This window comes from Hemitrygon akajei, chromosome 10, assembly GCF_048418815.1.
Source record: "Hemitrygon akajei chromosome 10, sHemAka1.3, whole genome shotgun sequence".
NCBI lineage: Eukaryota > Metazoa > Chordata > Chondrichthyes > Myliobatiformes > Dasyatidae > Hemitrygon > Hemitrygon akajei.
Genome location: NC_133133.1, coordinates 30,120,643 through 30,133,829, shown reverse-complemented (window position 1 = coordinate 30,133,829; position 13,187 = coordinate 30,120,643). Strand labels below are relative to the sequence as shown.

At 39.5% G+C, this 13,187-nt stretch overlaps 1 protein-coding gene across 1 annotated transcript in view; it reads left to right on the top strand.

Moving 5' to 3' along the window:
• atp7a (ATPase copper transporting alpha) overlaps positions 1–13,187 on the top strand; it is an 80,993-nt gene that overhangs the window by 39,989 nt on the left and 27,817 nt on the right. The window contains exons 9-13 of the mRNA XM_073057985.1: positions 660–882; positions 2,158–2,391; positions 5,599–5,690; positions 6,173–6,300; positions 8,686–8,840. Of these exons, the coding sequence (XP_072914086.1) occupies positions 660–882; positions 2,158–2,391; positions 5,599–5,690; positions 6,173–6,300; positions 8,686–8,840 (832 nt within the window). The remainder of the gene's footprint in view (positions 1–659; positions 883–2,157; positions 2,392–5,598; positions 5,691–6,172; positions 6,301–8,685; positions 8,841–13,187) is intronic.

Below are 13,187 nucleotides of genomic sequence, written 5' to 3'. Positions count from 1 at the left end.
AAGTCTCCCAAATTTCCCACATTTCATACAAGGAACATACCACTACTTCCAATCCATTCTCGTGCACTAGCTATATACTAACAGAAAAAAAACATATTAGAAATTTTCTTTCTTACTTAGAACCTCTTGAGATCAATTAAACAGGAATATTTTCCCCACCATGGTTACTAAATGCTATTGTATCGAGGTGAACAGACTAGGCGAGATGCTAAGTAATCACTTGTGCTGCACCAAATCACTTGTACCTGTTGTCCTTGTGATTTAAGAATCAATCAGTATTAACTTGCAACATAGCAGCACTGCAATTCTAATCAATCATATGTCTTTAGAAATCAATAAAGTGGAATTGAAGGAAGGATATTGTGAACATTGGATTGAAATTAACTTTTCTCTTAATGTACAGTCATTAAAATTGATTGTATGTTAGTGAAAAAACATCTAATTTTTACTATGTACTGTACCAGCAGTTATGGTCGAAATGACAATAAAAATAACTTGACTTGATCATGTACTTGTCACTAAATTAGGACATTTCACCAAATTCTTCACAACTGTTTTCCTTTTCTCTTTTAAAGGCTGTATATATTTTAACTTGTTAACATCTGCTAGTGATTGATGTTTTCATTGTGATTTCTCCCTCCCTCCCCACCCCTTTGCAGATGGAAGAGATCATTTCTCATCAGTTTGTTTTTCTGCATTCCTGTGATGGTCATGATGATTTACATGATTGTTGCAGATCATGCATTCTACAAGAGCCATCAGAATGGCTCATCTACTGATGAGTTTGAACAACACCATGCCTCGATGTTTCTGGAACAGCAGCTCCTTCCAGGGCTCTCCATTATGAATTTGCTGTCCTTCATTCTCTGTCTTCCAGTTCAGGTGTGTATTCTTGTCTAACAGAGGTGTGCTGAATTTAGTTTTTACTGCTTAGACTGCATAGACTATGGAAAGGAGTCATACAGCTCAACTTTTTCTTGTGTAATTCGGATAGCACCATCAATAGCCAATTTAAAACTGAGTATGTGAAACTTGTTGCTTTTTATTTTACACCTTCCTTGTCTGAAGTTGTTTAATTCTTTGTAAAAAGTTTGGTTTCCTTGTTAGTCTTGTACACACCAGAACATTTGAGCTTGGGCTAGCTTTAACATCAATGTGTAACAGCCACAACTTTTATCTAACTAGAAATCAACATTCTGGTGGAGAATGGGGAGTGCTTGTGGGGACAGTTGAAGTTTTACATCAATGGTCTTTTGTTAGAAGTTGGGAGGAAAATGTAACTCTTTTAACTGTGTACCGAGGCAGGGAAAAGAGGACAAGAATGAAAATACAAAAGGATTGGTTATATAGAATAGAAGACAAATGGTTAAATAAAGGATAATGCAAGGCAAAACTGTGCTACAGACCAAGAATCTAAATGTGATCTAACCCAAATAATTACAAAGGCTGAGCCCGGTCTTGTTTCCAAACACAAGTTTTCCTGTGGCAACATTGAATAGCAAGCACTGGTGAAAATTTGATTTCTTTTATGTGTGTGGGGTGGTCGTCTCTGTCTTCACCATTCATCAGTCAAGGCATGTTAGAATGGTTATAGAAACTCTAGACTAAATCTAAACTTTCTAATTCTTTGATTTAATTGTCAAAAGGAAGCATTCCTTTTAGAATTATTTCCTTTTTATATTTTGCATTTTTAAAACCATAATCTTCCTTTTGCAGACTGCACTTGTGTATTGTTTCCACTGACGCTAAATTTGGAAAATACAAAGGCAAATATCTTAGAACTGTGGGGTGAGAGGATGACCATTAATCTGGTGTCTGCCATGGCCCAGTATTGCTTTGCTTACCTGATATGGTGCATAGCTATAGCTTTCTGTCCACTACATGAAGTAGGCACTGTCAGCAATATTGCTTTTTGGAATAAACATCAATGTTGGTCACAGCTGTCTTTTCAGCTTTTGTGTACAAGATCAGTGGTACAATTCTGAAGAATTTGGGAATTCTCCTGAATATTCTAGCATCACTTTTACTGCTTCATCAGAACCTAAAAACAAATATTATGATTGTCACACACATCTCTTTGTGGGACTTGGTACTAGCTGAGAATGTTGAATATGTTTTGTTCTTGCAGCATTTTAAAGTTATTTTTGGTTCTTTCAGTTTGTAGGAGGCTGGTACTTTTATATTCAAGCATACAAGGCACTGAAACACAAGACTGCCAACATGGATGTACTGATAGTTCTTGCCACAACAGTTGCTTTCTTGTACTCCTGTGTTGTACTGGCTGTTGCCATGGTGGAGAAGGCCAAAGTAAATCCAGTTACCTTCTTTGATACACCACCTATGCTGTTTGTCTTCATTGGTTTGGGACGATGGCTTGAGCACATTGCTAAGGTAAGCAAAGTTGTGACTGCAATTTCATTTTTATTCTTCGTCATTTTCCTTTGTTTTGAAACTACCGATTGTGTTTTTGATACCTCTGCGCAGTACCATCTTGATGGTCAGTGAGTTGAGGGGCCTATTTCCTTGCAGAATGACTCCATGACTCCTTGACTTGATACTCACGATAGAGTGAGGGAGGATTTCTACAATGGAGAACCTGAGGATGAGCTCAATTAGGCTCATCACACGTGTTGATTCATTTAACGCTTACTGGAGACCCAGTGATGTGGATATATCCATCAGGACCTGGCAAATTTGCTCATTGGTGACACTACTGATCTACGTCTTGTTGAAAGCTCAAGTCCCCTGGTCAGAGGGCATTCTGTGCTCTTTCCTAATGCTGTTTATCATTGACAGGCACTGAATAATTAGCATAAGGAGGGACAGGAAGTGGTATCAGGAGAAGATTTCCTTGTCCAAATTTGGCCTGATGGACTGTGTGGGGTGTGAAGCTAGTGTTGAGGGCTCCCAGGGTTCTAGCTGTCTGTATACCACAGTAGTGCATCACTGGTGTTGTTCTGCTGACTGGATGCAACATACAGTACAAAAGTTGGGCACGTCTCTATGGTTTGACTGTGAGTAGAATCATAAGAGCTCATAAACACAAGAGATCCTGCAAATCCTGGAAATTCGGAGTAACACTTACAAAATGCTAAGTACGTCAGACAACGTCTCTGGAAATGAAGAAACAATCAATGTTTTGGGCCATGACCCTTCATCAGGACTGGAAAGGAATTGGGGGGAAGAAAAGCCAGAATAAGGTGATTGGGAGAGGGGACAGAGTATAAGCTAGAAGGTGATAGGTGAAGCCAGGTGGGTGGGGGAGGGGTGAAGCAAGCTGAGATGTGATAAATGATATTAGGTGTCATTAGAACTTACGTCTGGCTATTGCCTGACCTTTCCCAATTAGACTGTAGCCCCTAGATGATTGTGAGAAGGACTTTGTATATTTGACTAGTCTGTGGCATTGTTGTGTTCAAATTTGATTCTTAGGTCAACTAGTCTAGTTGGTTTTTGGGTTTTTTTTTCTGTTTCAGTGAAGATAATGGTGCAGCTAAGTTATTTTAGAGGGCTTATACCACATTGGTGGGTTTGGACTCATGTATAGGACCGACTGGACAAAGATGGTAAATTTGAAAAAAAAAATAGATTTTTACAATAATCTGGCAGTTATTTTGGCCAGCCTTATGAATGATTAGCTTTCTTTTAAATGCCAGGTTATTAAGTGAATTTAAATGTAAGATTTCAGTTTTGGTAATTGGACTGTTAATCCAGGCCTCTAAACTTAATGACCAAATGCTCTTGTCACTATCACAGCCATGATCAGACAGTCTGACTTAGCCATTGAATTGTAAGACTTTCTCATTCAGTGTTTTTCTTGGCAGACAAAAAATTTTATGAGTTTGTGTTCTGAGTTTCAGAAAATGTAGCTGTCCAGAAATGACTTTCACTCAGCTGTGAAGGTCCCCTGTGTGGTTCCAACACTGGAATATTAAACTTTTAAATTAATCTGTCTTTGGGTATAAGATGCCCTTGTGTGCAATTTCACACGAAAGAATAAATGAGTAGATTAATCCAAGGTCACTAATTCTACATGATCTGTGAAACAAACTGAAATCAATTTCTTTGTATGTCAAACTGCATTCAAAACTCCAGTCAAAACAAATAGGGAAAAAATGTTATTTTTGAAATTAGGCCTTCTCCTTCAAATAATGCAAGAAGTTTCTATACCTGCAATAACTCTGCCACACCTTCTGACACAGCAGCTTAATAGTGGAACAGAGAGAGAGATATGAAATTCATCCATTGCTTCAGAACCACTCCCTGTATTCCAACAATATTATTCTATTACAATCCACCCACGAACATTTTGTTTACTGTGCACATTCTCTTTTTAACTTTGAGATTGAGATAAAATGTCTAATGATTAACTAGCAACACAATTAAATTTAAGTGGGTATGTTTGTCTTAATCTAATCTATGATTGTGTGCCACATGCCCACTTACTAAACCTTGCATGGTCTTTTAAAGTAAGTTGTTGGAACACCTGATAAATAGCATTATTAGCTGGTTATTCTATTTTGACAGGCTTATAGTGAATTTACTGCAAAATATCTGATATACAATAAGAAACACATGATCCAAAGAGCAAGATCTTTTTGTTCTTTGATATTTTCAATGTTTTAATATTGTGAATATGTTTAAATATATTAAGTTCAGACTATAGTTGACTAAAATTGTTTATGCTCTTGTCATTATTTGCAGAAAACTTGATCATAGTGATTTGCAATTTTAATTCCACTGTAAACAAAATTATTTTAAACAGATGACGCTTGAATTTAAGTAAAATATCATGAGAATTTTTGGACATCCTGTCTTGTTCAGCTGTCCAATTGCATTAATATTGGCTGAATTGTAATGTTATCAGAGTATTTCTTGCTTCACTGGGTAAAGTTAGTCTAGTTTTGGTTATGCTGCCACTTCCTGATTGGCAATACTGCAAACCATTAATAATTATAACATTCCCAATTCATAGAGACTTTTAATTTATTGGGCAGAAAATAAAAAAGCCTGAAAGCACATACCACTAGGCTCAAGGGCAACCTCTATCCAGCTGTAATCAAACTCTTGAACGAACCTATTGTATGATAAAATGGACATTTAACCTTAAAATTTACCCCGTTATGATCTTGCACTTTATTGTTTATCTGTACTTTTGTCTGTGGCTTTTACACTTTACCTTGTTATTGCTTCACCTTGTTCTACCTCAATGTGCTGCAAAATGATTTGATCTGTATGAACAATATGTGAGATACCCTTGGGGTTTTTTCCCACCTCCTTGACTTAACTCCAAATAGCTTTTGTAGGAGGCATTACCCGAGGTTCACATACCTTTTTGAACCTAGACTGTGATTGTTTAAATGGTGTACTCGGTATGGCAGAGAAGAAGTGCAATTGTTCGTGTGTTATCAGTTTAGGGAGGTTATGCGGGTCCATTGTTGTGACGTAGATGAAGATCAGACCACATTTTATGAGTAACTAATACAGAAAACCAGGTAATTGCAAAGGATTTACAAACTTTTTCTTGCAACTATATGTGTGACAATAATAAGCCAAAGGTAATAACAATAAAATGTACCTGCGTTGTTATTATTGCAGAGCAAGACGTCTGAAGCACTTGCAAAGCTCATGTCATTGCAGGCAACTGAGGCAACAATAGTGAAGATAAACGATCACCATTCCATTTTAAGGTGTGCGCATTTCCAAAAAATAGTGTAGATCATGTACTTAACTATTCCACACAATATAAAGCTGTGCATTTATATTTACCCGTGATCCTTGTGAACTATTTTCCTTGTTTTGTGTGGCAGCACTATAGTTTACCAGTTAGCACAGTACTTTAATGACCCAGCTACCAGCACACCAGTTCAATTTCTATCAGTGTCTGTAAGCAGTTTGTACATTTTCTCCGTAATTGTATGTGTTTCCTCCAGGTTCTTTGGTTTCTTCTCCACATTCCATCTTGGGGTTTAGTAAGTTGTGGGCATGCCACATTGACACTGGAAGTGTGGTGACACTGAGCTGCCACAACACATCGTCAGACATGCAAATGACACATTTCACTGTATGCTTCGATGTCTCTGTGACAGTTAAAACTAAACTTGAACCTTAATCTTGCTATGTTTGAACAAATTGTAATAGCTACCATTTTTTTTCCATGATGATTCTATAGTGAAGAGCAGGTTGATGTGGAATTGGTACAGCGAGGAGACATTGTAAAGGTGGTCCCGGGAGGCAAATTCCCTGTGGATGGTAAAGTAATTGAGGGGCATTCGATGGCTGATGAATCTCTGATCACTGGTAAGTCTGACATCGGTGGTGGGGAAAATGCTAGAGTCGGTTATCAAAGATGTGATAACAGCACATTTGGAAAGAGGTGAAATCATTGGACAAAGTCAGCATGGATTTGTGAAAGGAAAATCATGTCTGACAAATCTTATAGAATTTTTTAAAGATGTAACTAGTAGAGTGGATAGGGGAGAGCCAGTGGATGTGGTATATTTAGATTTTCAAAAGGCTTTTGACAAGGTCCCACACAGGAGATTAGTGTGCAAACTTAAAGCACACGGTATTGGGGGTATGGTATTGATGTGGATAGAGAATTGGTCAGCAGACAGAAAGCAAAGAGTGGGAGTAAACGGGACCTTTTCAGAATGGCAGGCAGTGACTAGTAGGGTACCGCAAGGCTCAGTGCTGGGACCCCAGTTGTTTACAATATATATTAATGATTTAGACAAGGGAATTAAATGCAGCATCTCCAAGTTTGCGGATGACACGAAGCTGGGCGGCGATGTTAGCTGTGAGGAGGATGCTCAGAGGATGCAGGGTGACTTGGATAGGTTAGGTGAGTGGGCAAATTCATGGCAGATGCAATTTAATGTGGATAAATGTGAGGTTATCCACTTTGGTTGCAAGAACAGGAAAACAGATTATTATCTGAATGGTGGCTGATTAGGAAAAGGGGAGATGCAACGAGACCTGGGTGTCATTGTACACCAGTCATTGAAGGTGAGCATGCAGGTACAGCAGGCGGTGAAAAAGGCAAATGGTATGTTGGCATTCATAGCAAAAGGATTTGAGTACAGGAGCAGGGAGGTGAGACCGCACCTAGAATATTGTGTGCAGTTTTTGTCCCCTAATCTGAGGAAAGACATTCTTGCCATAGAGGGAGTACAGAGAAGGTTCACCAGCTTGATTCCTGGGATGGCAGGACTTTCATATGAAGAAAGACTGGATTGACTAGGCTTATACTCACTGGAATTTAGAAGATTGAGGGGGGATCTCATTGAAACGTATAAAATTCTAAAGGGATTGGACAGGCTAGATGCAGGAAGATTGTTTCCGATGTTGGGGAAGTCCAGAATGAGGGGTCACATTTTAAGGATAAAGGGGAAGCCTTTTAGGACCGAGATGAGGAAAAACTTCTTCATACAGAGAGTGGTGAATCTGTGGAATTCTCTGCCACAGGAAACAGTTGAGGCCGGTTCATTGGCTATATTTAAGAGGAAGTTAGATATGGCCCTTGTGGCTGAAGGGATCAGGGGGTATGGAGAGAAAGCAGGTACAGGGTTCTGAGTTGGATGATCAGCCATGATCATACTGAATGGCGGTGCAGGCTCGAAGGGCCGAATGGCCTACTCCTGCACCTATTTTCTATGTTTCTATGTAAGAAAAAATACTTGGAGTTTGTCAATTAGACATAAAATATAGAAGTATTTAAGTGTTTAGAGTGTGAAGGTAGAACGATTAGTAACAGCTCAAAATAGGTTCTTTAAAAGTTTTGTACTTACATTTAACAATGACTGAGGAAGTCAGCAGGTGATCTTAGGAGCATTTCTTCCCCTAAAAGGACCTGCTTTTCTTGAAGATCTAGACCGGTTCTCATTTTCTCAGCATTGAGTCCCATGGTGGGATTGAGAATCTATAGAGTCATAGAACACTACAGCATTGAAACAGGCCTTTCATCTCATTCAGCCCATGCTGAACTGTTATTTTGCCTCATCCCATTCATCCACATCTGGACATAGTCCTCCTGTCCATATACTTACCCAAGCTCCTCTTAAATGCTGATGAGCAATATTGATGTGGCATTGTAAATAGAGTCCATGTTAAATGGTCACTCGTCCTCCATCAATGTCAGCAAATCTATAGTATTTACAAACAGAATTAAACTATGTTTCACAAATAATTAATACTTTTCATTTCCTTCAATTTGTTTTGTGTTCAGAATTTTAACTTTATTGAATTTCTGTAGGAAGTCAGGTGGAATAGAAAGAACTAAAGTCAAATCCATCTTTAGTCTTTCTATTGTAGAACTGGTGTAATTGCTCCATTTTGATTAAAGGTTAGCAAGTCAACAGAGAATCATTAAGACAAAATAGAGAAATTAATCTCTGTTAATCATGCAACGGTCATACTGCATACCTCTTATAGGCTATTTATTAAATTCTGTTAACTGAAATACACTAACTGCCATATTGATCTGAAACTTAGTAAAACAAAGTTATAATCTGTTCTTCCTAGATAGGGTACCGTTGGATATGGCTTTCACTGAAAATTTGTAGAGTTAGTTGTTGTTATATGGGGATCTTTAAATTAGGCTATTGAATTTGGTATTTGGCAATCTGAGTGTTTGTAGTACTAATATTTCATTTTGGTCTCACTTTGGTTTTCTGTTGTTACTAGGTGAAGCAATGCCAGTTACTAAGAAGTTGGGAAGCAGTGTCATTGCAGGTTCTATCAATCAGCATGGGTCTTTACTGATTGAAGCTACTCATGTTGGGTCAGAAACTACCCTCTCCCAAATTGTGAAGCTGGTTGAAGAAGCACAAACCTCCAAGGTATAGAATTGTGCCTGCTTTTTTTTTCTGTATTATTGGAATTGGGAAAAAATGCTGATTATTGTCTGTCGACTCTTTTGTGATTTTGCTTTTCAACTTCTCTTATTGATTATTTTGTCATTTATTGAAATCCATGGCTTTGTTTTGTCCTAACAAGGCAGCATCCTCACATATTAAGGTCAACTTGGAGAAAAATTAAAAAATAGTGGATTCCAATTAATTGGGACACATCAGGACCAGTGCCTTTTGGCCCAATTAAGCAGCTTCCCCAGTTAGCTAAAATTTCATGGAAAAAATTATAAGTAAATTTATTATCAAGGTACATCTATGTCATCATATATTACCGTGAGATTCATTGTCTTGCGGGCATACTCAATAAATCCATAGAATGATAACTATAACAGAATCAATTAAGGACTACACCAACTGTGGTGTTCAACCAGTGTGCAAATACAAAAATAAAGAAATAATAATAATCAGTAAATAAGCAATAAATAGAGAACATGAGATGAAGTCCTTCATAGTGAGACCATAGGTTGTAGAAACAGTTCAGTAATAGAGTAAGTGAAGTTATCCCCTTTAGCTCAATAGCCTGATGTTTGAGGGGTAATAGCCTGGTGGTATGAGTCCTGAACATCCTGAATCACCTTCTTAATGGCAGCTGTGAGAAGAGAGCATGTTCTGGGTTGCTGGGGGTCCCTGACGATGAATGCTGCTTTGCTTTGACAGCGTTTCATGTAGAAGCGCTCAACAGCAGGGAGGGCTTTACTTGTGATGGGCCGGGCTCTATCTGCTACTTTTTTGTAAGATTTTCTGTTCAAGGGCATTGGTGTTTCCATCTGAAGCTGTGATGCAGCCAGTCAGTATACCCTCCACCACATATCTATAGAAGTTCGTCAAAGTTTCAGATGCCATGCCGAATCTTTGCAAACTCTTAAGGAAGTAGAGGTGCTGCTGTGCTTTCTTTGTCACTGCACTTGTGTGCTGGGTCCAGAACAGGTCTTCTTAAATGGAAAGACTGAGAAATTTAAAGTTACTGACCCTTTCTGCCTCTGATTCTACGATGTGGACTGGCTCATGGACCACTGGTTCCCTTCTGAAGTTAATAATCAGCTCCTTAGTGTGACAGACATTGAGTAAGAGGCTGTTGTTATGTCACCATTCAGCCAGATTTTCAGTCTCCCTCCCATATTCTAATTCCTCACCACCTTTGATTTGGCCTATGATAGTGGTGTCGTCAGCAGACTTAATATGGTATTGGAGCTGTGCTTAGCCATGCAGTCGTAAGTTTAAAGTGAGTCGAGTAGGGACTAAGCACACAGCCTTGTTGCTGCACCAGTGCTGATGGAGAGTGTGGAGGAGATGTTGCCAATCTGGGATCCAATTGCTCAAGGAGATTTAGTTAAAAAGATATTTTTAAAAAGACAAACTGCAGTTTAGCTGAATAACAAATTGTGTATTTAAATGAAATTTAAATGTATTTAAGCAAATTAGACTAATCAATGTTACTACAGTACCATAAAACAATGTATTATCAACAGAAGAATTCATCCTGTGTACACTGGATGTGTTCCTTTGATCAACTGTAAATGAACAAAATCAGTACAGACCACTAGTGTAGAATATGGACTGCCTTTATACAATTCTATCGATGATTGCATCCTCCAAATCTTCACTTTCACTGTAACATTCTAGATGATTCCGAGTACCTTTATCCTTCATAGTTTAGAACTTGTTGAAGTAGTGAAATCTTTCCGTTCTTGTTCTTGGCCGTTTCTGGCATCTTCAGGCCTGAATGCTTGAAATTGCAGTGAGCAAAACAGTTCTGAATTGTCTCAATGCTCAGTTCTCGCCAGCCCTCAGTAATAAAAATCACTTGAACCATGGTGTAGTGTTTAATGGCCATGCAAGTGCAGATGACTGACATTAATTAGAAACTGTTCTGCAGCAGTCTCCTGTCTCAACTAAGCAACATTGTTAAAGGGAATCCCATTTTCTTTTAATTTGTTTTTGTCCTTTAAGTGTTTTTCCAAATAAGCATGTGCCCTGACTAGCCGATGGCACAATTAACTTGTTCATGAATTGACACAATTCTTAACAAACATTTCCAGTCAGAGTCAATGTGGCACAGCAATCCCCTTCTAGGAATATAGTCCTTAATCCGAATTTTAGCTGAGTGTGTGGCAGAAGCTTTTCTTGCTGTGATGGCTTCCACCCATCTTGAAAATTTGTCCACTATTGCTAACGCACCCGCAATATCCTTGGCATTTTGGTAAAGTAATGTAGTCCATTTGTGGAAGTAAAAATAGAACAGATGGGGCAGGAGTACTTAGTTGAGGTAACTTCTCCGTTTATCCGGGGTTTGTTTTCTGGCATGTCATACATCTCTCAACTGTTCGTCAAGCTTGCATCCTGAACTTTGAATTTTACCACCACTGGGAGAATCTGCTGTCCATCTTTTGCACTCCAAAGTGTCCTACGGAGTATATCTGCTCTGCCAGGTAAGGAAGCAACTCAGCTGGGGCTACCAGTCTGTGACTAGTGCCATATCTCCATACTCCATCGTCATTCAATAACCCACCATTTTCCATCCAGTACCACTTTTCTTCATCTGAGCACTGATCTTGCATTTCTTGAAAATCTCACATATTTGTCTGTGACAGTGTTTAATTTGGTTTCAGTTATTGGGTTTCCTTCCATTTCTTCGATTTTCTTTACTCCTTCTCTCACTGCCCTTTTTGCAGTTTCATCTGCAAATGCATTTCCACAGCTTTCCATCCTGGTCATTTTAGAGTGACCTTTATATGTAACGTGAGACATTTTCACCAGCTACCTATGAGGATTCAAGCTACACTTCACTTCAGCCCACTTTACAACCAGTGGCAAGACCTCCAAAAAGGGATTCCAACCGGCTGTACTACCTACCCATCTTGTTTGTCATGGGTATGAACCTCCTCCCACCAGCAGCAGCAGCAGACATAAGCTGAGGCCCAGTTTTGGAGCCCAGCATCCGACACCCTGCAATATGGAGGTTCGTGGATGACATCACAGTAACCACTGTAACCCAGGTCCAAGAAAGGTGGGTATTGGAAACCCTGGACAATGTAGCTACCAGGGCGAAGATGATCTACAAGGCCAGTAAGTCCAGATGCATGGTGTTTGAAAAGAGCGCAGTTACTAGTAAGTTCGGTCTTCAAGTACAGGGAGAAGTTACTCACCCATAGAGGGCAACCCAGTAAAGTGTCTTGGAAAGTGGTTTAAAACAACAATGACGGACAGCACCAACATCACCGATACTGTAAAGCAGATTGAAGATCAGTAAAACCAGATTCACTGGTAAATTTGAAACATGGCTGTACCAATATGGTCTTCTACCAAGGCTGTTCTGGCATTTCACAGTGTACAAGTTCCCCGTGACCACTGTAGAAGTCAACAAGCACCTGTGGAGGTAGCTGGGGAAGTTTTTCTTCAGTGGGGTTCTACATAATATCAGGCCAGCTAAAGCTCCCATTGTCATCGATAGTGGAGGAGTTCAAGATGGGAAAGTGTAGAGTTCTGTTAACTCTGAGGGGTTCCAACAACAAGCTAATAAATCAAGCAGGAGTCAACAAGATTATGCCGTAAGTTAGCTACTACCTTGGCCATAGACCAGGCAGAGGTTCCTGCATCTGAGCAACATCTTCGGCAGCCCTGGGACAGCAAGGCCTTGGTTCTGCACACTTCCAACGATGGGGGAGTGCAAGTGCAAGGGATAAGTGTGACATGGTCCAGGCAGAGGTGCGGAACTGTGAGGACGAAAGGCAGGTATTGAAGGCAATGGAGTTGGAGTCACAGGACACCTGGACGAAATGGGCTCTTCCCAAGTGCAAGATCACTTGGGCAGAGCTTTGGAGACTGACACCCTTTCACATTTCTTTCCTCCTGTAGCCCGTGTATGACACTCCCCCTACACCATCACAGCTGCATACATGGAGGCCGAGAGAGGGGCCAATGGCAAGCTTTGTGGTCAGCGGGGTTCACTGGTGCATATACTGTCAGAATGCAAAACAGTTTTAACACAACAACATTGATTAGTCTAATTTGCTTAAATTTAAATTTCATTTAAATACACAATTTGTTATTCAGCTAAACTGCAGTTTGTCTTTTTAAAAATACCTTTTTAACTAAATCTCCTTGAGCAATTGGATCCCAGATTGGCAACATCTCCTCCACACTCTCCATCAGCACTGGTGCAGCAACAAGGCTGTGTGCTTAGTCCCTACTCGACTCACTTTAAACTTACGACTGCATGGCTAAGCACAGCTCCAATACCATATTAAGTCTGCTGACGACACCACTATCATAGGC